This window comes from Lissotriton helveticus, chromosome 1_1 (genome assembly GCF_964261635.1).
Source record: "Lissotriton helveticus chromosome 1_1, aLisHel1.1, whole genome shotgun sequence".
NCBI classification, from domain to species: Eukaryota; Metazoa; Chordata; class Amphibia; order Caudata; family Salamandridae; genus Lissotriton; species Lissotriton helveticus.
This window is the reverse complement of record NC_136057.1, coordinates 416367967-416393762: the sequence shown is the minus strand read 5'-3', so window position 1 is coordinate 416393762 and position 25796 is coordinate 416367967. Positions and strand designations below refer to the sequence as shown.

At 48.5% G+C, this 25796-nt stretch overlaps 1 protein-coding gene across 1 annotated transcript in view; it reads left to right on the top strand.

The window, feature by feature from the left end:
* IPO8 (importin 8) overlaps positions 1-25796 on the top strand; it is a 737162-nt gene that overhangs the window by 198876 nt on the left and 512490 nt on the right. The window contains exon 11 of the mRNA XM_078673765.1: positions 5271-5347. Within this exon, the coding sequence (XP_078529891.1) occupies positions 5271-5347 (77 nt within the window). The remainder of the gene's footprint in view (positions 1-5270; positions 5348-25796) is intronic.

The window sequence follows — 25796 nt, the reverse complement described above, 5'->3', positions numbered from 1 at the left end:
TGCAACAACTGGTTCTGACAATTGTTTAAAATGTGTTCTCTCATCATAAGATTATACAATCCTGTGTAATCTGTAACCTTGCTACCCAGCAACCAGCCCTCCAAAGCCTTAGTGGCACAATCCACAAAGTCAGACCAGTCCTGAGACTGAGTTTTCTGGGTGTCTCTGAACAGCAACCTGTACTGTTCAGTGGTTAAACCAAACCCATCAACCAGTGTATTCTTCAGGACCTGGTAATTGTTAGCATCCTCCACTCTTGTAGTGAGGAGCTTATCTCTACCTTTACCATCAAAGGAGAGCCACAGTATAGCTGCCCACTGACTCTGGGGAATGCACTGCGCAGTGCAGGCCCTCTCCAGAGCAGCCATCCATTTCTGGATATCATCCCCTTGCTTAAAGGGGGGCACTATCTTAGTCAGGTGTTTAGTATCTAAACCCTTCTCTCTATCTCTTGGGAGATTGCTGCCACCAGTGGGAGCTAGCCCACTCATCTGCTGCTCTCTAGCAAAGGCAAGCTTCTCTTTGGCCAGGGCAAGTTCTTCCCTTTCAATCCTCAGTTCAGCTTGTCTCATTCTAGCTTCATGCTCCATTCTCTGAGGGGAAGAAAATCTCCTCTGAGGAGGATTCCTTCTCCTCTGGGAAGAGGCATTAGAGTGCAGAGATCTATTGGAGTCCCTAGAAAGAGATCTATCTCTCCTAACTCCAAGGGTAGGCCCACTTCGGGTTAGTACTGGGGGTCCCCCAGTTCCCAGCCCAAGTAAGTCTAAGTTGGCCTTCGTTAGCCTTCTGACTACCTCAAGACCTTTGTCTACCTCATCCCCAGAGAGTTCCTCTTGATCCTCCTCCTCAACTGCAGTAGCAATGTTGGGGAGATCTGGATCCTCAGAGGTTCCCTCTAAGGCTGGCATGTTCTCATGTAACTGAGAAAGCTTTCTGGCATCATATGTCTCTAAGAGACCTATCAGAAAGGGAGTGGTGGGGTTAGACCCCTGCTTCAGTTTCCTGGAGACACAGATTTGTCTCATCTCCTGAAAACTGAGAGCTGCATATCTTGGAGTGACCTGTGGAGGGTCAACACTGACCAGGGGAGTCTCAGTAGATTCTCCCTGGGTAGACATGCTTTTCTAGTGAGGTGTAAGTGGTGCACTTACCTACACTATATGTTTGCCTACTGATCCCTTGCTAGAGTTGTAGTTTAGGGTGTGCTAGGCCCTAGGAGCTACAACAGCTGGTTCAGTAGAACTCAGAGTATTCTAAGCTAAGTTATATGTACCTTTAGTACTTATGTGATCTTTCACAAGATATTCTTAGGGCATGTGTGGTAAAACAACAGCAAGCTCAAATCCCAACCGCTGCTCACCAATGTGAGAAGTTGGCCTGATGTGCAGTGTTCACTATTCTAGTGATCACTATATATCAGTCCAAACAACCCTTATTGATGATTGGTTGTAAGTCAACCTTATAGACCAGCTATCCTAGTAGCATGGATACGAGCAGTCTAAGGCTAAGACTCTAGAGGGCGTGTTAAGCCAGCTGTTTTACCATCACATTACCCCTTGAACACCCAGTGAAAGGACACCACACAAGTGTTATGAAAATAAACAATGTATTTATTAGAATCACAACAACCCTGTACTCTTTATGAGGACAGGGTGCTAAGCACACAACAAAACTCTTACGAAAATACTTAAGTTAGCACGGTATACACAAATGCCCGAGGGGCACGAAAAACCATATATTTTAAAAGTGGAATGCGAAATTACTAGCAGGTAAGTACAGTACTAATAGGCTTTGGAATCGCTAGGACTTGACTATAGAATCGTTAGATTACTTCTAGGAGGCCTAGGGGACTCGGGTGCAGAGTGTGCACTCTCACGCGGGATGCGGGACAAAGTCTATGGAAGCTAGTAAAGTTAAAGTTAGTGTTTACGGGCGAACCCGACCTGGTAGGAAGAAAACGACAGTGGATCCTGACCCTTGGATAGTGAGGCTATGCTGGGGCACCGAAATGCCGAAGTTACCTAGCCCAGGGGCTGCAGCTGCATAGGTCTGAAAAGACGTCGGGAATCCTCGTGCCGGACCAGGAGCCTGGAAGAAGGAAGTTGCTGGCAGGCGACCAGTGAAGAAAAGTTCGATGGATCCAAGCCTGGATCAAGGAAGAAGAAAACCTGAAAGCAGAGGGGACCAAGTTCTTGAATCACTAGCCAGTGATTAAGTGGGCACCGGGCGAAGTCACCGCAGTCAGGTGAGTGGGCGCTGCTGGGCTCTGCAGTCTCTCGGACCAGGAGGCGTTGTCGGCGACCAGGATGGAGGTGCGAGCTGTCCCACGTAGGTTCTTGCTGTCGACGTCGCTGGACCCAGGATTGGGCAACAAGTCTTGGCAAATGCAAGGCCCACGCGGTGGACCTAAAATGGCGTCTTAGCCGGACCAGGAGGGTCCAGGGTACTTCTCCGATGGAGGGAAGCAAGGGCCAGTCTGGAGCAACCAGACTAGCAGCAGTATTGTCGTCGGGCGTCGTTCGGAAGGCCACAAGCCAGCGGGCTAGTAGCCAAACAACGCGGTGAGCAGCAAAAAGCAGAAGGGCCCCACGCCGATCGTGGAGATGCTGGGGGGCTGCTCTACGGTGCTGGAGCTACTCAGGGTGGGGGCTTCTCGGACCCCAAAGCACTCACCAGGAAATTACTCGGTGGGCTTGCTGTGCAGAAGTCGGGCAGTCTTGGCGATGGCCGGTCCCTCGAGGTCTCGTCGCACCCACGGTTCTCAGCTGTGCTGTAGAGGTGGGTAGAGGTCAGAGGTGCCAGGGAAGCCGGGTCTCGTCGAGCTGGGCAGTCGGATTCCGGAGGAAGGACGTGCAGCAGACCGCAGTGTTCTTGGATGGTGCCTGCGGATGCAGGGTGACTACTCCTTAGCCACAAGGGAGAATCTTGAAGAAGAAATCGTGAAGTCCTTTCGTGGAAAGTGGTATCTTGATTCCAAAGATGATCTGATTTGGAAGGGGGCCAGTCCCTACCTTTATCTGGGAAAAGGGGGCTGGCACGCGACTAAGTCCTGCCCTAGGGGTGGGACCAGGAGGGGGGTGGTTACACCCACTTCCTTGGCGGGCTTTTCCCCAGCAAAGGGTCTGGAGTGTCCCTGGAACTGGTTCAAGCCAGCCTATGCACAGTGAGCACCGGGGTGCCACGTGCAGTCACCTTCCTCTGAAGCCCTGCCTACCTACAATACACAAAATCCTGTCTGGGACGGTGCTGGCACCGCCCCTGGCAGGAAACCCTTTGTCCTTATCTCCTGCTCTGGGAGGACTCCCAGCAGCAGGAGGGCAGACTTGTGTCTCGGTGGCAGCATCCATTTTGTGGATGCTAAGGCTCTGTCTGACTTTAACCGGGGTTAGGGGTTACATACATGTCGTGTCCCTCTAGAAGGGTGGAATGCTAACCCCGTCGCCAGAATTGGCGAGGGGTTAGTATTCCAATTCGTATGACACCTTACTCGACATGTTTTGATAAAGCGATACCAGAGTTGGCATATAACCGCGAGGATTATAATGCACTTAAGAGTATATGGTATGCGATATCATGGAAACGGCTAAGGGATGGGTCCCGAAAGCCGCAGACAGGCTCAGCTCATGCCAGAGCACCATCTCACACGATTCCAAGCACTCTGCCTTCAGGATTGTTAAGGCCTGCCATAGGAGTGACTGATAGGAGATCTGTGTGTCCATTTTAGGGTTAGATATAGGTATACTATATCTAAAGCAAAGGGTGAGTACACCACCTTGCCCCAGCTGTCGTGCAGCCAGTTGTGTCAGTTTAGTTAGTCAGCCCAGGGGTGGCATAATACATGCTTCAGCCCCTGGGAGACTTCTGGGTACACCTCAGCCCTGGGTACAGGGACTTGGAGAGGGCCCAGTGCCAATTCAGTACCTGAGTACAATTTGGATAGAGAGAACAGCTAGGCTGTGGGTCTGATTAGCAGGCCCACAGCCAGGGAAAGTCGTAAACCAGTGCAGCAAAAAGCAAAAATCTGGGTGATCATAGGATTGCAGACCCTACTCTCCTACAGATGTATTCAACATATGTCCGCTAAAGCATTACTCAATGCTCTCTCCATCGTGAATGGTTTCTTGGATCCTTCTATCTGTGTGTCTGCGGAGCAGGTTTAGCTCGATTAATGGGTTTTGTGGGCACTGAGCTATATCACAGTGGCATCTACTGTTGGCTTTGGATTTCCCCTAATCACGGCCAAACACTGTCAGATCCCACCACCGGAGCTCACTTATATTATTTTCATGTTGAATCTTAACTTCAGACACATTTTGTTCCTCTGCCATGGGTATTACTATTTACATGCTTTTCAATGTCTTTATGACTTAGTGGCCTGTGGTCCTTACCACAGTTCATGGGGGAAAGTGCTGCTTTCTCCTCGCCTACATTCCCAAGAGCGCCCTGTCTCTTCTGTTTTATTCTAGACTGGATAGTTCTATTCATGGATTTTTAGCAAGATTATTTCGTAGACCTTCCTAAGGGAATAGATTTTCTATGGTATCTAATTCAAAGGTAAGAAATCTGTGACTAGGTTTCTCTATCAGATGAATACGTTAATTACCTTTGGAAACACCTTAGCTGGTAAAGAAAGGATCTAGCCGCAGCTTCCTTACTGACCCACCCATCCTCCCCGTTCTTTGAACTGGTTTCTGTTTATACCTAAAAGAACCCTATTTTGGTATTAGAGTGTCTTTCAGGAGGATTTCGTACTTGTTTGTCACAAGATGTCTCTTTTTTGGGCACACTAATTCCATAGGCAGTTTCTGTAGTGGCTCTGCGTTTTTGGCGTGGAAAATATTCGCAGAAGAAACTGCCGTCTGCGAAGGGCTTATATGGACTCCGTCAACGTCCCATCTAATAGACAATGTCGCTATGGAATGCTCGACGCCCTCTATCGACCCACAGAGGCACTGCTGTAAAATAAAATACTCTCCAGATCCAGCCTGGCACCTGGGGAGAATTTAAAGGTAAGGAATCTGCGGCTAGATCCTGTCTCTACCAAATAAGGCATAACAGAAGGTAAATAACGTATTCAATTAGTAGCTCTAAGCTAAGATGCAGCTACAAAAAATTTCACCAGAGTTTCTATGTCATAAAATGCTCTTTAGTGATCTCAGGTGAAAATCTGTTAGTGACTCCATATTGCGTTTCATCCATATCTAGCAGTGTTGACTCTATTGTAATCATCAACTTTGTTATCATCATAATTTGTGCTTTAACATTTGTAGATGTGTTTGAAGATTACGTATCTCCTGCAACAGCAGCCCAAAATCTTCTCTACACTGCAGCAAAGAAAAGAAAAGAGGTACTTTTTATTATTAATGGAATTCTTACCTATATATAGCAGCCCCCTTTTATTTTTACATTTTGATTCATGAGACCTTCACCACTTTGCTATGTAGCGATAAGTCACCATCAACATGCCTTATAACAGAAGAATAACATACCTTTATAATAGCCACCCAGCGTTTACTTACTGCTCAAAGCTGTCCATCTACTCCCTAATTTCTTTGTCGTAAATGCTTTAACATGCAGGATTGAAGTGTATAATCAACCTCAATATTCTGGGGAACAAAGTCTGACAAACCTCAATATAGGAGTTTAAAGTTCGGTGACTTTGTTACGTCCCTCTTTTTGTAAGACATTCCTCTCTGGATCTCAGTTAATTGAATGTCTTCCAAAAGATCAGATGTGCACAAGAAAATGAAATAGGATATGATCATTTCGGACAGCATAAGTGTATCAAAGGACTTACAGATCTCTTTACAGGTTCTGTCAATGGGCTCCTCCTGACTAAGACTGGCCCTTATAATACTCCATATGATGGTGTCTGGAGTTATATTAATTTATTGCCTTAACATGACAACATGTTAATTTGGAAGTGTTTTAAAATGGACCCTCTAGACTTCTTTTGGTGCGACATCCTCTTTGATTTTCGATTACTAATAAAGCAACTGAAATTAATACTGAACCCTTGTCAAAGGCTGTATGTCATCAAGGTTATTTTCAACCCTATGTGCACCTAACATGGCACATCAAAAGACATTTTTAAAATGGCTTTCCACTTTCAAGACATCCTCTTAGTAGCTGCTTAGTGGTTTGAAACTAATGTCTTGTGGCCTCTTGAGTACATATGTACTCTTGTTCAGTTCTTTCTCATTCTAGTAATGTTTTTCTGGATGGGTAGTATGAAAAGGTTTCTAAAAAAGGAGAGCTGGGCAGAATTTTGGAGCCCTCTGGCATGAGTGCCGCTGCATGTGTTTCTCCTCAATCTCTTATCTGCTCTCAAAAACCCTTTTTCCATGCATTGGGCAAGGTGCGATGATTGGCTTGTCGAGTCCTCTTGCCTTTTTGGCGTTATGCTGTTCTTTTTTTGTATCCCTTTCTGGAAATGCTGTGTCATTCTTTAGTGTTGCTTGCCTGTACTTTTTGGGTGATACGGTCTTGTTTTTTCCTTGATTTCACTATCTATATTGTAGAAAGTTACCATTTTTCTGTGCTCCCCTTCCCCCTTCCCTCACCCCCCATATTTGCCTTATCTGATTTTCTGGCTATAGAACCTTGTGCACCTCTGCTAATCAGGGGTAGATTGCTTGCACTACCCCTTTGAGCATTGTTGAATTGACTTATTCCTGAATGGCACATCTAACTTGTCTGTAAGCCCCTAGAACATGATGTAAATTGTACAGCAAGAGCCTGAAGTAAAATGTTTGCAGCACTTTTTCAACCATCCACTACAGTGCCATTGCAAACATAGCTACATGCCTACAATATGTAACCTGACTGCTGTAGTGTAAAACCTGCAGCGCGACCTGGTATAGTAACCCTTTTTGACAAGTAAAAATCTTGCTTTTAATTATTTTTAAGTCACCCCCTATGTAGTTCACAAGTTAGGGTGCATTGTATTTAAAGGAAGGGCATTTAGGAAATATGTAATAACAAGTCCTTACAGTGACAAGGCCCAAAAAACTATTTTCACTGTGGCAGACTCAGCTGTCTTATTTAGAAAACTAGAGGGGAGAGTAAAATACTAATACTTCTAACTCTGGAAAAGGGTCACCTAGAAAACATAATTAAGCCACTATTTTAATACTTGTTTAAAATCCAATTGTATTGTGAAGTCAGATTTGTATTTATTATTAAGAAATGGGCAATTCATTTTTAGAAAGTTACCTTTTCCCTGCCTGATGACTTTGCAGGCTAATTTGCATTAGCTTTAAATAGGTGTGAAATGCTTCCCAGGAGCAAAGAATAAAATGACCGAATGGGCTGAGATGTATCCTCCACAGAACATTGAGTGAGGGCTGTGGGCATCATGTAACACTACACTGTTAAGTCTTCCTTGACAGGTGTCTTGAACCACATGTGACACTAGGGGCTCAGTTGAAAGGGAGAGAACAGGATGCCAAGACAATTCATGTGGATCCCCTTTCTGGTTGCTGAAGGCCCCCGCTTTTGTCTTACCAGACTTCTGTGTCTGGGTTTGTTGTGGGTGCTGTGCCTGCTTCCAACTGGATTTTAGTAGTAGGTTCAGAGGTCACTGGTGATTTCCCTATGACACTCCTACACACCCCTCCCGCCCTCAGGGTCTAAGGTTATGTGGCAGAAGACTTTCACCATCTTTAAAATGCCTTGACACATGCCATTTTGGGCTTGTTTGTAGTAAGGCAAACAGGAACTACAGAAAAAGTGCATAGGATTAGTCCAGGGAACTTTTACTCCATTGGTTAGGGAGTGCCCAGGATTCACCTCCACTCACTAGCAGGTGCCAGACATAAATGTGGCATCTCCCGATTACCACTTAAGAACACTTTCTGGACTTCCAGAAGATCAGAATAGGCCTGGACCTGCTGTCAGTGACCTTAGAGGAGCACTGCAGGGCTGGACCAGCTCCCTCGTGTACCCAGGACAAAAAAGTGGCCTCCAAATGACTATTGGCTGTCCTCCTCTATGACTGCGGTGAGACAAAGAGCTGTAAAAACAACTTTTTCTGGAAGTACTCAGCTGACCAGTGGCAAATGGGCCTGGACAGAGCCCTGCTGTTGGCCTCTGCCCGACACCCGTGAATCTCTAAGTGCCACCCCCTTAGGTCTCTGGGGGTTTTAAAAGTGTACTCCTGTGGTGGATTGGGATTTAAAGGACTAAGTCACACGGTATAATATTTGACCAGGGTAACCTGGTTAGATGGTTGATGTATCTCACCTGCACTCTATCACAGTCGGTTCCAATTACGTCTAGGTCACTTCTGCGACCATTTACCATTATTGGCGCTGTCGTTTTGTTTATTAAATTTTACTCTCATTTTTTTTTACTAATTCGGTCTGGAATTTTTATTGCTTTGCATTTTTACTTTATTACTCTTTTGGTACTGCATAAGTACTTTCCACATAGCCCTACGTTAATCTTCTCTGTACCATAGCCACCAGGGAGCTAAACGCGAGTTAATTTAGTGACTTTAAGGGGTTACCCTCACAAGAATTGTTATCATTCCTTGAGGTGGACAGTCTCCCACCCCAAATATAATCTAAATTCTTACATGTAGGATTTTGTGTGTTTTAATTTCATTTGGTCTTCAAAAAACTTGTCTCCTCCTGCTGCACAAGCCTTTTACAACTGTCTGCAAGCTCTCTTGGTGACCGACTCAAAGTCAGTGGTTCATTTATACAGAACTGGCCTCTGGGGAAGAGTTTTTCTGTTGCACCTTTTCAAGGTAACTGAGGAGATGTCTTCTGTCTACTTCAAAAGCCTCTGGTACTGAATAACACCCTGCACCTGGAACCTTTGCTTCTGGGTAAGAGGGATTTTGTACCAAGGATTTTGTGTCACAAGTTCTTATCAATAATGGTAAGATGATGCTTTCTCTCGCTCTCATCCCAGATTCTGGAGATAGAATAGATGTGTCCCCTTTCTTACTTTTGTAAGGAAAGTGCCATTTTGAACTGTTTAGGATTCTTTGGGTTCAGGATGGACTTGTCACTCCATATCTGGTTTGAAGCCTATTATAAATGGGTACACTTACCTTAAAAGTAGACTGATCATACTCGGAGCGTGCTAGGATTGATCAGGCTTCCTGACTCAAATCCTCCAAAATGGTTGATTATTACCCTTGGGCCAAATCATTGTCAGTGGTGGTTGAGCTTGACTCCTGTTAGCTTCCTTATACCAATACCTGTGCAGTAGGGATAACTCGGACTGGTTCTTCGGTTCGGTAATTACTACAAGATATGTCCTTCCTTGAATTTGCTAAAGGCATTTTTCAAGAGGATTGTATTCAAGTCTTCTTTAACTAAATTGGTAATCCTGCTTTGGGTGCTCCTTCCGGTTCTGCCAACAGCAGTTTAGCCATGTGAAATAAGATGTAAAAGGACAGCAAAGAAAGTAAGCATAAATTAGTACCTATTCCACTACTTACACGGCCAGCGAAGAGTTCAGATTTTTTTTCTCATTTTGTATGAAGGATTGATATTTTAGGTTATTTCTCATTTGGTGATACATTGCAGTATGAAAGTGAGTAGCCCCCATATTTTGTAGTGCGGATGCGTCAGGAATGTATTAGGAGTTTAGCGCTGGATCTAATACTCTGAGTAGGGGCATACCACTGCACTTTGTCCTGCAGATAAAGAGGTCCACTTATTTATTTTATTTATAATTGCATTTATAAAGCGCTAATCACCAAAGGTCTCTAAGCGCTGCATCATAGAACGACAGTCCAAATTCCATTGTGTCACTAAGCCTGGCATCAATCTTAGTAAACCTGATCGAACGCCTACATGAACAATAGCGTCTTAAGCCTTTTTCGAAAAAGGGAGCAGTCTCTCTTCCTTGCGCATGTCATCTGGTAGCTTATTCCACATCTGGGGGACACAGACCGAAAAGGCCCTGCCTCCAAATGTCGCCAAGCTGACCCGAGGGCAAGCAAGGAGACTGGCCTGTGATGAACGAAGCTGCCGGGCCGGTGCATATGGCTTCAAACGGTCCTTGATATATTTGGAGGCTTCACCAAATAAGGATTTATGTGCAATGCACAAGCCCTTGAAGCATATCCTTTGCTTAATAGGCAACCAGTGCTATTGCCGCATCAAGGGGGTAGTATGTGTTCTACGGGGCAGTTTAAATATTAGCCTAGCTGCGTCATTCATGACCACCTGTAGTTTCCTCAGAAGGATACCAGGAAGGCCGATGTATACTGCATTGCCGTAGTCTAGGCGGGTAAGTATCAAAGCAGTCACCATCGCCTGCATAGCGGTTGAAGACAGCAGGGTCGAAAGTTTCCGGAGTTGGCGTAGAAGCCCAATATAGCTCCCCACGACAGCAGGCACCTGGGTCTTCATGGTCAGTCCGGTGTCCAGTATGATACCAAAGCTTTTTACTGTTGGTACTGGCGTTGGAGTTGTACCAAGCTCTTTGGGCCAAAAAAGGCTGGACCATGGGGAAGAGACTGGGGAGAGTACCAAAACCTCAGTCTTATCAGGGTTCACCTTTAATGAATTTGAGGTCATCCAGTTCATGGTAAACCGAAGAATGTTCTGGACATTCTACTGTGCGTCACAAGAGTTGTCGACGCGGACTATTAGCTGGGTATCGTCCGCGTAGTTAAACACCTGGAAGTCTGCCTTTGCCAGAGCCTCTATCAGAGGTTGGAGATAGATGTTAAAAAGCAGGGGCGACCATGCCGAGCCCTGCGGAACCCCCAGCAAAGGTTGCCCTGCTTAGACATGAGGTCTCCTAATTGAACCTTCTGCCGGCGATCCACTAAGAATGAGGTGAACCACTGAAGGGCCATCCCTGTGACTCCCAGCCGCCACAAACGTGCTAATAGCGGCTGAGAGATCAAGGAGGATTAAGGCCGAGTGGATCGTCTTGTCTGCTGCCAGTCGTAGATCGTCCAAGGCTGAAAGCATGACCAACTCTGTACTGTTATACGCACGGAACCCAGCTTGCCGATGATGCAGCAGGTGGTGATGTTCCGTGTAGGACGCAAGGGCTCTCAGAACATGCTTTTCGAGTACCTTGGCCAGAAATGGAAGTTGGGAGATGGGGGCGATTGTTTTTCAAATTCCTAATGTCTGCCCCAGCTTTCTTCAGTAGAGGAAGTACTATAGCTTCCTTGAAATTCTGGGGCACTGTTCCTGAAGTCAAAGATAGATTCAGGACAGACCGCACCTCAGCCTCAACCAAGGGAATGATCGTTTTGAACACCTTTGGAGGGCACAGGTCCTCAGGTGATCCAGATTTCACTTTGGCCACTAAACGGCCTAGATCGTCTGGTTCGAGCACAGGAAACTTGAGACAAAGAGAAGCCCAGAGAATTAGGGGGATCCTCCTCCGCCAGAAATCGGCAGAGGGTGATATGCATATTTTTAATGGCTGTAACGATATCTTCCACTTTGGTTAGAAAGAAGCTCTGTATATTATCACAGTCAGCTTGGTTGGTGACTGATGTTTGCTCCATCGGCCGACTCAACTCTCTGAGTGCGATGAATGTCTCTTTCTGCATAACACTTTCCTCACTAATCCTGGCTTCATAGTGGGCAGACTTGGTTCTAATAAGGGAGGCCTTATATTGGGCCAATTTAGCTTTAAAACTATCATTGGATTCTGGGTCAAGAGAATTCCGCTATGCACGCTCGGCTTGACGCAGGGCTTGCTTTTCCCCTCTCAGCTCATGCGTATACCACTGGGCCCCTGTAGCGTCATGTATGATCCTCACCCTCCGTACGGGGGTGACTTCATCAATGGCCGACCTTAATCGACATGAGAGTGCTTCAAGTTCTAAATCTGGGTCCATGGACACCGATCTAGGTACAGATGACCTACTCAGAGCATCCCTCAAATTAGTGGCCTCTAGTTTACGCCAGTTCCGTGGAACCTTCCACTTTGCCGCCACCTGCTTAAGACGACTGACTGTCAATCGGAAGGGAGAGACTGATCAAAGAGTGGTCCGACCAGGTGCACGGCGTACAGTCAGCCTGGAGGTTAACAGTGGATGTGGTCCAGATAAGGTCCAAGGTGTGACCCTTCTCATGGGTGGGGGATTCCAAAATTTGACGTAGCCCTAACGTGATCATAGCATCGTCAAACTTGCAGGCCGCGCCATCTCTCGTGGTCAGCTCCCAATGGTAACTAAAGTCACCAAGGACCAAGATGTGTACATATCTCGAGCGAAGATCGCTCATAACTTCAAAAAACAGATCGTTGAAGAGGGGGGAATGTCGGGGGAGGCGGTACACCACTACCACTATCAAACATGAGGCACTAAGCCCGAGTTTAATCCCTAGGACTTCTGCCCCATCTAATCTTTCCTCCACTATTCTCTCTGAAGCCAGAGTCCTACGGCTAAAGAGCGCGACCCCTCCCGATCTTTTGTTGCCTTGGCGATTGTAAGTCCAGGCGGTGAATTCAGGAGGGAGAGCGACCGCTAAGTCCGGCCCTGATGCCTCATCAAGCCAGGTCTCTGACAGAGCTAGAATGTCCAGCTCTGTCTCCTGTAAAAGAGTGAACATTTCAAGGTTGTGCTTGGTAAGAGACCTGGTATTTAGTAAAGCAACCTTCAGGGCCAAAGGGGTTGCTGAGCACCCCTTTGGCCCTTCCAAGCAAGGATTTATGGACCAAACAAAGAAGTTTAAACACAGATTGCTGTTTTATAGTCAGCCAAGGCAGGGTTCTGAGAATAGGTTCGGAGGGCAATTGAGGCCGAAGATGACAAATTAACCAGTCTGTGGTGTTTTGCACCACCTGGAGTTTGGAAAACAGTCCTTCATTCATGGCGACAATTAGTGCGTTGCCATAGTCCAGACAGCTAATTATGATGGCCTGCACTAGGGATTTTCTTGTTTTGGGCAGTAGCCGCTGGAATGCTTTCCTGAAAATGCACATGATTCCAAACCAAGATCCAGAAATGGCATTTACATATTCCCTTATGGAGAGGTTCTCATATATCATAATTCCCAGGATTCTCACTTCCGTTTTCAGGTGGGCACTGGTCTCAGCCCCTGACCAAAGGATTTTATCCCTTTTAACAGTGGGGCCACATAGATATTAAAAAGAGTGGGTCTCAGTGAGGATCCCTAAGGCATTCCCCTGTCCAAGGCTATGGTTCGAGAGTAAAAGGACTCTTAACTGCACTGTATGGGTGCCCTCACTCTGAAAGTTATTCCGCTACCATAGAGCTTTCCCACCGACAGCTATCTCCCCCAGACTTTTAATTATGACTGAATGGGAGATGGGGTTGAATGCTGCCAAGCGATCTAATAGTATTAGCATTGCTGAGTGCTCGGCATCCAAAGAGAGTCATCTATTGTCTAAGATTTCTACCAATACCGTTTCCGTGCTAAAAGATGCTCGAAAACCAGGCAGGAAGGAATCGAGCAAAGGATGCCTTTCCAGAAGAGCTTTTAGGTGGGTATTTACCAGGGTTTCCATAACTTTCCAAAGGAAAGGGAGCAGTGAGATAGGTCAAAGTTTGCCAAATTGTTGCGGGCTGCAGTGGGGTTTTTAAGAATGGGTTTGACCCTGGCAGATATCCTCTTGTCCGCAAATGTTTCCAGGATCAGAGAAAGATTTAATAGCTCGGTGAGATAAGGGAGAGGGACTGGGACCAGAATTGCCATGATGTACCGTGGTGCAGGGTCCTCAGGGGTTCCAGACATAATTCCTTTTATAAGTGCATTGACTTAGTTCAGAGTCACCCTATTGAACTCCGCCAGAAGAACAGGGCAGGTTATTTTCAAACAGATGGACTCTTTTGCAAAAGTATTATCAATTCTAACTTTTTTTCCTGCATCATTTGCCTTAGCTCATTTGCTAAGGCCTGAGAGGCTAAGATGGGCTCCGTACACGCCATGGGATTGGTGAATTCCTTGAGAATCTAATACAGTTGTTTTTGTCAAACTTCTGTTTATTAGAAATTCGTTGCATGGTACAACAATCAAAGCATCAATGTATTCGTCACACATAAATGACTATGAAGGGTAGAAGAACTTTACGGCATACAGAATCATGAACTATACTGGAAACAGACCCCAGCCCACCCGAAGTGGAATGTACATTTAGAGGGAACAGGTTCTAAAAGAATTGGGCGCAGGGCTCTTCATTCAGAGTGGTAAAGAATGCTACGAGTGTCCCATCAGGCTGTAAGGCAGCTGTACTTTAGAGTCGTCTATATCGATGGGATATGCAGGACGTACCAAAGCATATGGATAACGGCTCCCAACCGCGGAGCACTGAACTAAAATAAAAACAATCAAACCTTCTCCCTCCCCCCCCCCCTTCCCCCTCCCTGTACAAGGTGGCGGCCTAAAAGAAAGAAGAAAAATAAAAAGGTGCAAGCTACAGATCATTTGATGGGTCGCACTTTACAACTGGAAAAGATGGAGTGCCCTAACAGAGGCGGGGCAGACAGAGGACGGGAGACCTCGAGAGAGGAAGGTGACTAGGGGACCCCAAGTGAACTCAACATTTTTTAAATCGTCCCTAAAAAATTCCGACATCCGCTCCATACTGAGAAGCCTCCATAATCTGGAGTACCAGAGGGAGAGAGCCGGAGCTTCTCTCTTTTTCCACGCTGCCGCTAGCGTGATCTTAGCAGCCCCTAAAAAGATTCTGCTAAGTTTGGAACGATACAGGTACCAGTCCATCATCGTTTTGAGGTGTGCCTCCCTGAGATCAGCAGATTGATTACATTTTGTGATATCAGCCCACAAGCGGGTCCACTCGTCATCCATGATGTCTCGCTGAAGAGTATCCTCGCACATTGACATGTAGCAAGGGCGCGGCGCGTGTATGGTACTAAGAAGAAATTTATATATAAATGAAATCGTGCCTTTCGTGGAGTTTGCTTTAACGAGAAAGGATTCGAATTTTGTCAAGGGTCGTGTAGCCCCCTCCCGCACCTGCGGGACCAGGGCCCAGTGCAAGAGCTGATGTTAATGATATCTCTCCGAGTCCTGTAGATTGTACTCCCTTTTACAGCTTTCAAAGGTGAGGGGGTCATAGTTGTGGAAGAGATGTGTTAAGGCCAGACAGCCCCCCTCCCGCCATGCATCGAATGGTCCTGACTGTAGTCCCGGAGGGAATGCAGTGTTAACATTTATGGGTGTAAAGGGGGAAGGAAAGGAGGTCCATCTCTCATCGCTCCACCCGAGTCACATACCGTGAGTGTCGTACGTGTAGGAGTGCTTATACAAGTATTTTTCGGCCTGTCACATTTGGGGCGCCATATTAAGTCCCAGATAGTGCGGCCGGTCACACTACGGTCCATATGAAGCCAATGCTTATCGGATTCATATTTCGTCCCTTCCACAAGCACACACAGTTGAGCGGCCTTATAATTTAAGTGGATATCGGGGAGGCCCACCCCACCTTCCCCCCCAGCACGGCGGAGTATCGCAAAAGAGAAGCGCGCCCGTCTCCCTTGCCAGAAATATTTCAAGATCATGGTCTTAACTCGCTTAAAGAAGTCCTTCTCCATTTCGATGGGCAAGACCTGATAAAGGTAAAGAAGCTTTGGAAGGAGAGTCCTTTTTATAGCATGGAGGCGACCTAACCTTGAAAGGAAAAGGGGTTTCCATTTATTTAGTTTGGATTGAAGCCGCCCCAGTATAGGAGGGAAGGTGGCAGCGTAAAGGCCCTCTACTTTGGGTGTGATCTGGACACCTAGGTATTGAATGGAGGACGTGGTCTACTGAAGGGGTGTGAGAGAGTGAAGTTCCTGCATTGCCGCTGGCGGGAGCGTAAGATTAAGAATAAAGGATTTCCCTAGGTTGACTTTAAAGCCTGCCACTATCTCGAATTTAGCTAGTTCTTCTTGCAAAGGCAGGAGAGATGTAGCCGGGTCGGCTAGGGCTAGCAATACATAGTCAGCAATCGGAGAAATTTTGTGTTGTTCTCCCGTGAAGGGGATCCCCCTGATTGCAGGCTTTGCTCTGATTACCGCGGCCAGGGGTTCAATGCTAAGGGCAAACAGGAGGGGGCAGAGGGGGCATCCCTGCCTGGTGCCCCAAGAGTGGAGAAAGGGGGCTGACTGCGAGCCATTGACCACCACTCGGGAACAAAGATGGAGGTAGTTTGCCCGGACCATAGTAATAAACTTGGGAGCGAAGCCAAAAAGCTGACAGAGCACGGAACAGGAACCCCCAGTCCACCCTGTCGAAAGCCTTCTCCGCGTCCAACCCTACAAGGACCGTGGGCATTCGGTATCTATCAGCCTTCTCAACAAGGTGGACAATGCGTCAGGTGTTGTCATGGGTTTAGCGCCCTTTGATGTGGCCGGATTGGTCCGGATGAATAAGGTCGGGCATGAGGTTGTTTAAGCGCTGGGCTAAGATGGATGAGTACAGCTTCGCGTCGAGGTTAAGGAGAGCTATAGGCCTATAGAAGGCACAAGCTACAGGATCCTTACCTGGTTTAGGAATCACGGTTAGAACTGCTTCCGAGAGGGAATCTGGAGTGGCACCCTCCTCCGCCATCCTATTGAAGAGCCTCGTAAGTTGGGGGATGATGTCTGGATCAAAGGTCTTATAAAATAGGGCCGTAAACCCATCTGGGCCAGGTGCTTTGTGCGGCTTGAGAGCCTTAATCGCCACTGTGACATCTTCGCAGGTAATGGGCGCCGTAAGGCATTCGTTCCACTCTAGGGAGACCTGTGGGAGATGTAGGGATTGTAAGTAGGCACTCTGGGCGTCTGGATCTAAAGTGTCACCTGAGTACAAGGCCTTATAAAAGTCCCCAAAAAGTTCCGCCTTCACCTCATCGTTATGGGAAAGATCACCCCCCCGGGCTTCGGATACCCCCAACAAACTCCTGCACCCTTTTTCCCTTGAGTTGCCGAGCCAGATGCTTACCAATATTGTTGACCTGGGTGTAAGATAATTGGCGCAGTTTTAGTAGGGTAAATTCTGCCCGATTGTTATAGATAGCACGCAGTTTACCCCTTAGTGCCGTGAGATTGCGGAGGGTCTGCCTGTTGGGGTTTTGCTTGTGTGTTTGTTCCACAGAGGACAATTCTGATTCCAGGGCCTCTTTCCCTGGCACGTTGCCGATTCAATGCGGAGTTGAGGGAGATGCACCTCCCCCGGAAGATTGATTTGAAAGCATCCCGGGTGGTAAATTCCGACGTGTCATCAGGATTGTTAATATTAAAGAACTCGGCGATGGCCTTCCTTAGTTTGGTACAGGAGTCCTTATCCCAAGCCAGAGCAGACGGGAAGTACCACCTGGGAGATGTAAAGTTGTTGACCCTCCAAGACCGAGACATCGCTAGGAGGCTGGGATCGGAGACAGATAGGGGGAATATCTTAGCTTCCTGCAGTTCGCCTTGGAGCGATTGGCTAATGAAAATGCAATCTAAGCAGGAATATGTTCGGTGCACGTGGGAATAGCACATGAAATCACAGGCAGTGGGGTAGAGAGTATGCCAGGAATCTAGGAGACCCATGGCATGGATGCGTTGTTGTGTGTCTGGGGAGAAGGAACCAGTGCCCGCGCGCTGGAAATGGGTGCTATCCAGGTCCTTGCACCAGGTTAGATTGAAATCCCCATAAGGATCAGGTGCCCTTCAGTAAAGTCCAGTAGCCTCCCCAGAAAAGTGTGTAGTTAAGCCGTCTGACCCGCGTTGGGAGCATACAGCGCTACGAAGGTGCTAAGTTTCCCTCGCAGCCGGCCCTTTAACATGATCCAACGCCCGTCCCTATCGTGTTGTACATCCAGGGGCTGAAACTTGGTGGAGGAATGGAAAAGCAAGGCAACCCCCCTGTGTTTCGTCAGAGCAGAGGACCTGTAAATCAATGGGTATTATTTGTGGCGCAACTTGGTGTCTCCTTGTCGTTGTCGCCAGGTTCTCCTTGACTAGAGGCAGTCTCAACTTTGGCGAGGCCAAGGAGGGTCAGGCCCTCCTGCAGATCCGTGATGTGGCGTTGTCGATTGCGGTATTCAAAGCTCAAGCCAAAAGGAAAGGTCCACCGATATTTAATCTTATCGTCTCTGAGCTTGGTGGTGATGGGTCTGAAGAGCTGTCTCCTCGCTAATGTGGCCGGTGCCAGGTCCTGGTATATTGTACAGGAGTGATTCTGACAAGAGATGGAACTTTTCGACCTGGCTGCACCTAGGACCGCTTCTTTCACTTTGAAGGAATGGAACTTTGCCAATATGTCTCTAGGATGTGTCTTTTCTTCGTGCTGAAGGGCCCCCACTCTGTGTACTTGCTTGAGCTTGATCTTGAGAATCTGAGGGCTCAGGATTTCAGCGAAGAGACCCTCCAAGAAGGCCCCCAGGACCGCCCCTCCGCTCCCTCCTCCAGGTCCTTCACGCGGATGTTATCTCTTTGCGCCCTATTTTCAAGGTCCTCTGTCTTAAGCTGAGCTTGGAGCATCTGGTCCCTAAGCGACCGCACTTCCTCTTGAAGTTCCGTCGTAAGCTTGTCTCGGTCTTGGGAGTGAACCTCTAAGTCCACCACTCTGGTTCCCACCGAATCGACATCCTGCTGGAGAGAGGTGAGTTTTTCGTTCAGATCTGCCCGAAGCTGCTCTATGGAAGATTTAATGTCCTGCCCCAGGTCTTTGCGCAGGTCAGATTTGAAATCCTTGAACATAGCAAGGAGGTCCGCCTTCGTGAGGGCCATGGTGGTAGCTACGTCGTCAGCACGTAGGGCTGGGCGCTTGTCTGGAGCCTGGAAGAAGTCAGATACCTTGGTGGATGCTTTAGCCGTCGTCTTCTTGGGTGGCATGCGGGACAACCCTGGGTGGTCTCCCCAAGCCGCAGTCTCGATGGGCTCTAGTTGCACGTGACAGGTGGCGGGACTAGGGTCCCGGCAGTGCGACCAGGAGCGGAGACCTCTGGGGGGGGGACCTCCCCAATCACGGTGGAAGCACTTTAGGAGCGAGCCCAGGGAGCGGGAGGCCAGCCGCTGGCTCGAGAGGCGGCGGTACTCGAACAAGAGAGCGCGGCCCGCACCCCCCTGGATATGGTGGGTGCCGGTAGCACCTCTCCAACAAAGCCTCCACTGAGCCACCCAGAAGAGCAAGCTCCCCACTAGGTGCGGGGTGTAGACTCCATCCAGTACTGGCAGGGAAAGCTCTGCACTGTAGGGATCCCACGTTGATATAGAGGAGCCACAGGAAAAGAAGGAGCGCCCAAGAAAAATCTGGTATTGTTAAACTGTAGTCGCTGCCATCTTGAAGCCAGGCCAGCCACTTGTTAGCGCCACAGGGCGAGGACCACCAGGGGTAAGGCAGGGCTCAGCATCTCAGTCCAGACCGGCATCCCCAGGCCGTCCAGTCGCCGCCAGAGCCCAGGGGGACCCCGCCAATTAGTGAGGGCCGTCAGCACAGAGTTACAAGCGTGCCGCCATTTTAGAGTCAGGCACCGGGCCTCATGGTGTCCGCGCCGGTGGAGCCCCTCGCCGAGGATAAAGGAGCGCGCCAGTAGCCGTCTCACCGGTAGTGCAGGGGTCGGTGCAGAGAAGTCCAGTACAGGGGATCGCCGTCCTCGCCCAGTCCACCGCTCACGTTCGGGCGGCAGCCGTCATCTTAGACCGCGGCCCGAGATCCTCACGGAGCCGTGGCAGAAGCTCCCTGCGGCCAACAAAGCGGATATGCGCCGCCAAGTGCTGCGGTGTCTGTTCCGCCACCAGATGCTGCCCTCTTCAGCCCCCGGGACCCCGGGAAGCCAGAGCTGCAGGCTCCGAAAGTGCGCGCGGACCGGGAGCCGATACAGATCACACCCGTTCGGCCATCTTGCCTGGCCACGCCCCCCTAATACAGTTGTTTTATGGAGCTGACCGCATTGTTGATTCTATCCACAGTATGGGATTTCCTGGCTGCTGTTAGTATAGATTCTTAAGCCCTTTTATAGATTGCTCTGTATTCAAGGATTTTTTAGGTCCTCCATTTGCGTTCCAGTTTTCTACACTCAGTTTTTCCTTCTTTAACGAATCTGTAAACCATGGTGCCAATGGAAAAGGATCCTCCAAAATCCTCATCTAAAAACAGAAAATTGATATACATCTGCTACATTCTGCTAAGTATTTTCACAATGTCATATTAAGAGTTCCGGAAGCTTTGAATTACTTTCTGTATCCAAACTCATTTTTCCTGAACATTTTTCAAAATTAGCACTATTGCTCGTATGCTATTTTTTTTTTTTAGGAAGGCGTCTTTGATAGATCAATACATTGCCATTTAGGCTTCACCACATTGAAATCCCTCCCTATTAAAATCAATGTATTTTAAGTCTAGACTGTTTAAGGATGAACCTTTTGTGCACATTTGCAACCTACCTGCTCAAATTGCTTTTGTAACTATGGCCCTGGGCATATGCCTAGCTCATCTTTCATCATCAGTTTTGGGCAAGGAGGCAAAACCATAAGACTTTCAGTGCAAAAAATTAGTAATAAATCCCCATCCTTTCATTCCGATAAATAAATGCTATTTCTGGTATGACAGAATTCAACATTGAGAAAACAATAACATAGTTTAGAGGTTTTCACATTGGGGCTGCTTTGGTAGAATTGCTTTTATTGCCATAGTTGCTGTTTTATGCTTCCTTTTTATGTGTCAAGTCGGTTATTTGTTGTAAGGACACAATTGTTCCTGGAATAATTTAATTCCCTCTCCACTTTATCTTGTCTGACTAACCTGAAATATTTTTCTACTGCTCTTCCCCCCCTGCAACCATGAATCACTCAATCAATCAATCACATATAAAACGCTGCTTCTCACCCTAGAGGGTATCCAGGTGCTATGCTGTGGTGTCAGTCAAATAGTCAAGTTTTGAGACCCTTCCTGAAGTGGGTCAGCGTGGGTAAAGTGCAGAGGCGGAAGGGAAGGGTGTTCCAGGTCTTGGCAGTGAAGTGGGTGAGAGGAGCTTCTTGGGTGCGGCAGCGTTGGATGCGTGGTATATGTGCAAGGCCAAGATGAGCGGTTCGGAGGTTGCTGAGAGGTAAGTGGAGGTTCAGGCGGTGGTTCTCGTAGGTGGGTCCTTAGGCATGGGTCAGGAGCTTGAATTGATATCTTTTCTGGATGGGCAGCCAGTGGAGATTCTTCAGGTGCTGGGGGATGTGGATCCTCTTTGGCAGGTTGAGTATGAGTTTGGATGCTGCGCTCTGGATTCTCTTGATGACTTAAGTGTCAGTGCCTGCATAGAGTGCTTTGCCATAGTCCAGTCTGCTGGTGAGGAGTGCCTGCGTCATAGTTTTCCTGGTGTTGATGGGGACCACTTGTAGACTTTGCGGAGCTTGGGGAGAGTGTGGAAGCAGGCTGAGGAGACAGAGTTGAACTGGCGTCCAATGGCGAGTTCGATGTCCAGGATGATGCCGAGGTAGCTGGTGTCATCTTACAGAGTGGGGGTGGGTCCGAGTTCCGATGGCCACCAGGAATTGTTCCAGACAGGGCTGGGAGCCAAAACCGGCCCTGGCAAAGTGCTCTGCCGGCCCCCCCCCCTTTCCACCCGTTGGGGGGTTGTGGGTGCCGCCAAGCTCTTTGACAGAGCCGGTTTTCCGCCGATTTTGTTACAGCGTCGAGTTTGCAGCCATGCTGTAAAAACGGCCCTGTAACAAAAACGGCCCCCAGGGGCCACAAACCAGCCCCCCACCCGTGCGCTGCACCGGGGGATTGCCTGGTGCCCGCTACGGCCAGTCCGGCCCTGGTTCCAGAGGAAGGTGTGTCTGTCGTAGCTCAGTGCATCAGTTTTGTTCATGTTGAGCTTCAAGGCAGTTCTACTTCATCTAAGCTGAGATGTTCTTCATATAGTTCTGGAAGTTGATTTTCATGATGGTGGGATCCATTGTGATCGAGCTGGATGTCGTCGGCGTAGGAGACTATGTAGATGTCGTGGGCTCTGACGATGACCGCTAGTTGTGTCATGTTGATGGTAAAGAGGGTTGGGCTGAGGGAGATGGTGTGCTTGAGTTGATAGGTTAAAAGAGGGAAATGGATTCTTTGGGTGTGCCCTGTGATAAAGGAAGCCATCCATTTGAGCGTGTTGTCTGGATTCAGTCTGTCGTAGTTGAATGATCAGTGTGTAGTAGGAGACTGTGTCAAAAGGTGCAGAGTGGTCGAGCAGGATCAGGGTGGCTGATTCTCCTCTGTCGAGTAGGGTGTGGATGTTATCTGTTACGGCGATTAGCTCTGTCTCGGTGCTATGGTTGGCTGAATCCTGATTGAGAAGGGTCCAGCAGGTTGTTTCCTCCAGGTGTTCAGTGAGTTGGAGGTTGATGGCCTTCTCCAGGACTTTGGCGGGCAACTGGCGCAGAGAGATGGGATGGAAATTCTGGAGTTCACTGGGATCTGCTGATGATTTCTGCCTCTGCATGTTTCTAGTCTTTGGGAAAGGTGACCATGGTGATGGAGGTGTTGAGGATGGTGGCAAGCTGGTAGCTGATCTTGTCTCTTCCGAGGTATAAAAGTCAGTGGGGGCAGGGGTCGGTGAGTGCTCTAGAGTGGATTAAGTTCATTAGGGTTTTTGTGTTTGGTGTACTGAGCTGTTCTCATGCAGAGAGCCAGTGGTCAGTGGTGGGGGTCGATGGGATGCTGAGGTCGTCAATGGGTAGGGAATCGAAGTGTCTGTATATGGTTGCTATCTTGTTGTGAAAGTGGTCTGCGAGGGTGTCGTAGAGGTCCTGTGAGGATGGGATCGAGTTTTCAGTGGCAGACTGGGATGTGAACTCTTTGACGTTGGCGAAGAGTTCCTTTGTTTGGTTGGCGCTAGTCTTGATCTGGCGTGTAAGGGCATCCTTTTTCGTGGCTTTGAGCTGGTGTTGGTAGTTGTTGAGGGCTGATTTGTAGGTGGCTCGATCAGTGTTGTTCCTGCTTGTTCGTCTCTTTTTTTCCAGTTGTTTACATCTGCGTTTAGTTGTGCTAAGTTCTGGGATGTACCAGCTGGCTCGTTTGTTAGATCTGTGCATTCTGACAGGTTTGGTGGGTGCGACTCGGTCTGCGGCGCTAGTGATCCAAGCGTTGAAGTTCTTTACTGCCTGGTTCAGGTTTGTGGTGACATTGGGTTGGGTAATACTGAGGGCATTGGTCAGTTGGTGCTGAGTGACCTTGGTCCATTTGCGGAAGGGGGCACTGTGGTGATTGGGGGTGGTACTGGGCGGTCCAGTGATGGTAAAGTGTACGATGGAGTGGTCCGACCACATGAGTTCCATGGTGTGGCTGTATCTGATTCTGTTACTGGATGTGAAGATGGGGTCTAGCATGTGTTTGTGGGGTCTGTGACCAGTTGCTTGAGGCCGGTGTTGTCAATTCATTCGAGGAGGTCTATGGAGTTGGTTTCTGTAGGCTTGTCTAGGTGGAAGTTGAAATTTCTCAATAAGTGTTCGGATTTGATGGCAAGTGAAATGGGTGATGAATTTAGTGATAGCGTCGCTGTGGCCAGTACGGGGTCCCCTATTGTCTGTAAGCTAGGGGATACCTTTTGAGAACTTTGTCTCTGCCTGGTGAGGAGGAGCTGCCCGTTGGACTGCCGACAGCTGTGTCTTCCCTTGGGGCCGAGGAATGCTCGCCGGACCCGCTCCGCGGGTCCCGCTTCGCAGCGTGAGGAGGGTGACTGTCTGTGCCTGGAGTGCAGCGGGAGGGGCGCGGATTGAACTGCAGCAGGGCTGCGAGCTGTGCAACAGGGACTCCATATCCCAGGAGTCCCTGCATCGACCAATTTGTTACACCTGGTCCGCTCTCCCTGCTTGCCACGCCCCCCGCCCTCGAGCGCTGAAAAGCAGTGATACCTGAAACCTTCGTGGGATACCTTTTGAGAACTTTGTCTCTGCCTGGTGAGGAGGAGCTGCCCGTTGGACTGCCGACAGCTGTGTCTTCCTTTGGGGCCGAGGACTGCTCGCCTGACCCGCTCCGCGGGTCCCGCTTCGCAGCATGAGGAGGGTGACTGTGCCTGGAGTGGAGCGGGAGGGGCGCGGATTGAACTGCAGCAGGGCTGCGAGCTGTGCAACAGGGACTCCATATCCCAGGAGTCCCTGCATCGACCAATTTGTTACACCTGGTCCGCTCTCCTTGCTTGCCACGCCCCCCGCCCTCTCCCTACCCTTCTTAACAGGATCTGCATACCGCTGCGCGGGAGCGTCCCGGGAGAAGCCCGGGACAAGGGCGGGCCGTCTGTGGTCGGGCGAGGTTGGGTTGGGCCAACCCCCCTTGATCTGTTGTGTCAATTAGATATATTATTTTGTTATTGGTCCAATTATGCCTCTACGCTCTGGCAAGGTACGAACTGTTCAGTTGCAGACAACTAAGGGGGTGGTCTCTGGCCCCTTGGATGCCTTTATCTCCAGGGTTACAGGGATTTTGGAAAAAGAGATAGCTATGGTGGAAAAACGCCTCTCAATTGACCTTGTTAGTGGGAAACGTTCTTCGTTAGGCTCTATTGCTACAATACCTAGTCCTGAGGCACCGGCACCGAGTGCTAGTCATCCTCTGGTCGCAGCACCGGTGGACGTGCACCGTGAGGCGGAGGGGGAGGGCTTGTCACTGATCTCCTTCGATAGTGATATAAACTCTGGTACTTCACATGGTAGTAGTGCTGAGGGTAGTGTGCTTCTGGCTAGTCAATCTCAGCCGCACTCATCTCTCGATGAGGACCCCATGAGAAACCTATCGCGGAAGAGGAAAAGATGTAAGGGCCGTCAGAGGGGAGGCGCCACTAAGATCCTAAAAACAAATGGCTCACTCCAGCCAACCACTACTCCCGAAGTTATTTCTAATCTACCCCCTGCCATGGCTTTAAATGATCCCCTGCGTCCTCCCTACATCCCTTTTGGGTGCTCAGATCCTTGTCCTACGTGTAATAATAGTGATGATGGTTTGCTGGGTAAAATGGAAGCTTTATTTAAAACTCTTCTACTGCCCGTTTTGGAAAGAACTAGACTGATTACCTCAAAACTGGATGCTCTTGAGAATTTTGCTAATATCAACACTGGTTTTAAAAAAAAACTAGTTAATTCTCAAAGTGCCATGGCGAATTCTAACCTCCCTAGTAATATTAAATCACAGGGAGCAGTGGCTACGGGCAAGTTGTCATCTATAGTATCCGCTAAGCCATCTCCCATAAGGCCTGCTTTAAATAAACTTGAAGGGATGGGGGTAGGGGGCAGTATTGCGAATAATGATAACATACCCACATTGGCCACGACTTCCCAGGTCTCAAAGAAGGGTAGCTCCAAATCGAACCACTTGTGTCAGCCAAGTATCCCCAAGCCCCCTGTGGCTACGTTGGCCAAAGCGCATGTGATGGGTGATTCCAACACATCCACACAGCCAAAAATAAGTAATGGGGTTTTGGGGAGTAGAAGTATCAATCCCTCCATTCTCTCCTCGAAGGCCAAAAAATGGGGACCCCCCTGCACAGATTTACCTGCTGGAGCCACCCCTTACACGATTGTCCTAACAGGTGTCGCACCCATTAGGGAGGGCCAAATTGAATACTATGGGGACCTCAAAAATAAAGTTGTATTTTGGCTAAACAAACATCGTCCCCTCCCTCCCTCCTCTTCCACAGATATATTGAATGTGAGAAGAGTTGATTGGGTGGGCCACTGTACTAAGGACTTAGAAGGGGATTGTATCATTATATCTTTTAAGGACCCTTGGGTAGTGGACTTCATACGCAAGGAAGCAAGGTTTGGTAGACTGGGTGATGTGCAGACACTGGGTCTTGGGTATTTTTATCCCAAACGATTTTGTGAGTTCCCCCCTACCCATATGATCCCAAGAAGACCTATTAGGAGCTTCCAAGTGGAAAGAACTCCCGCCACCCCG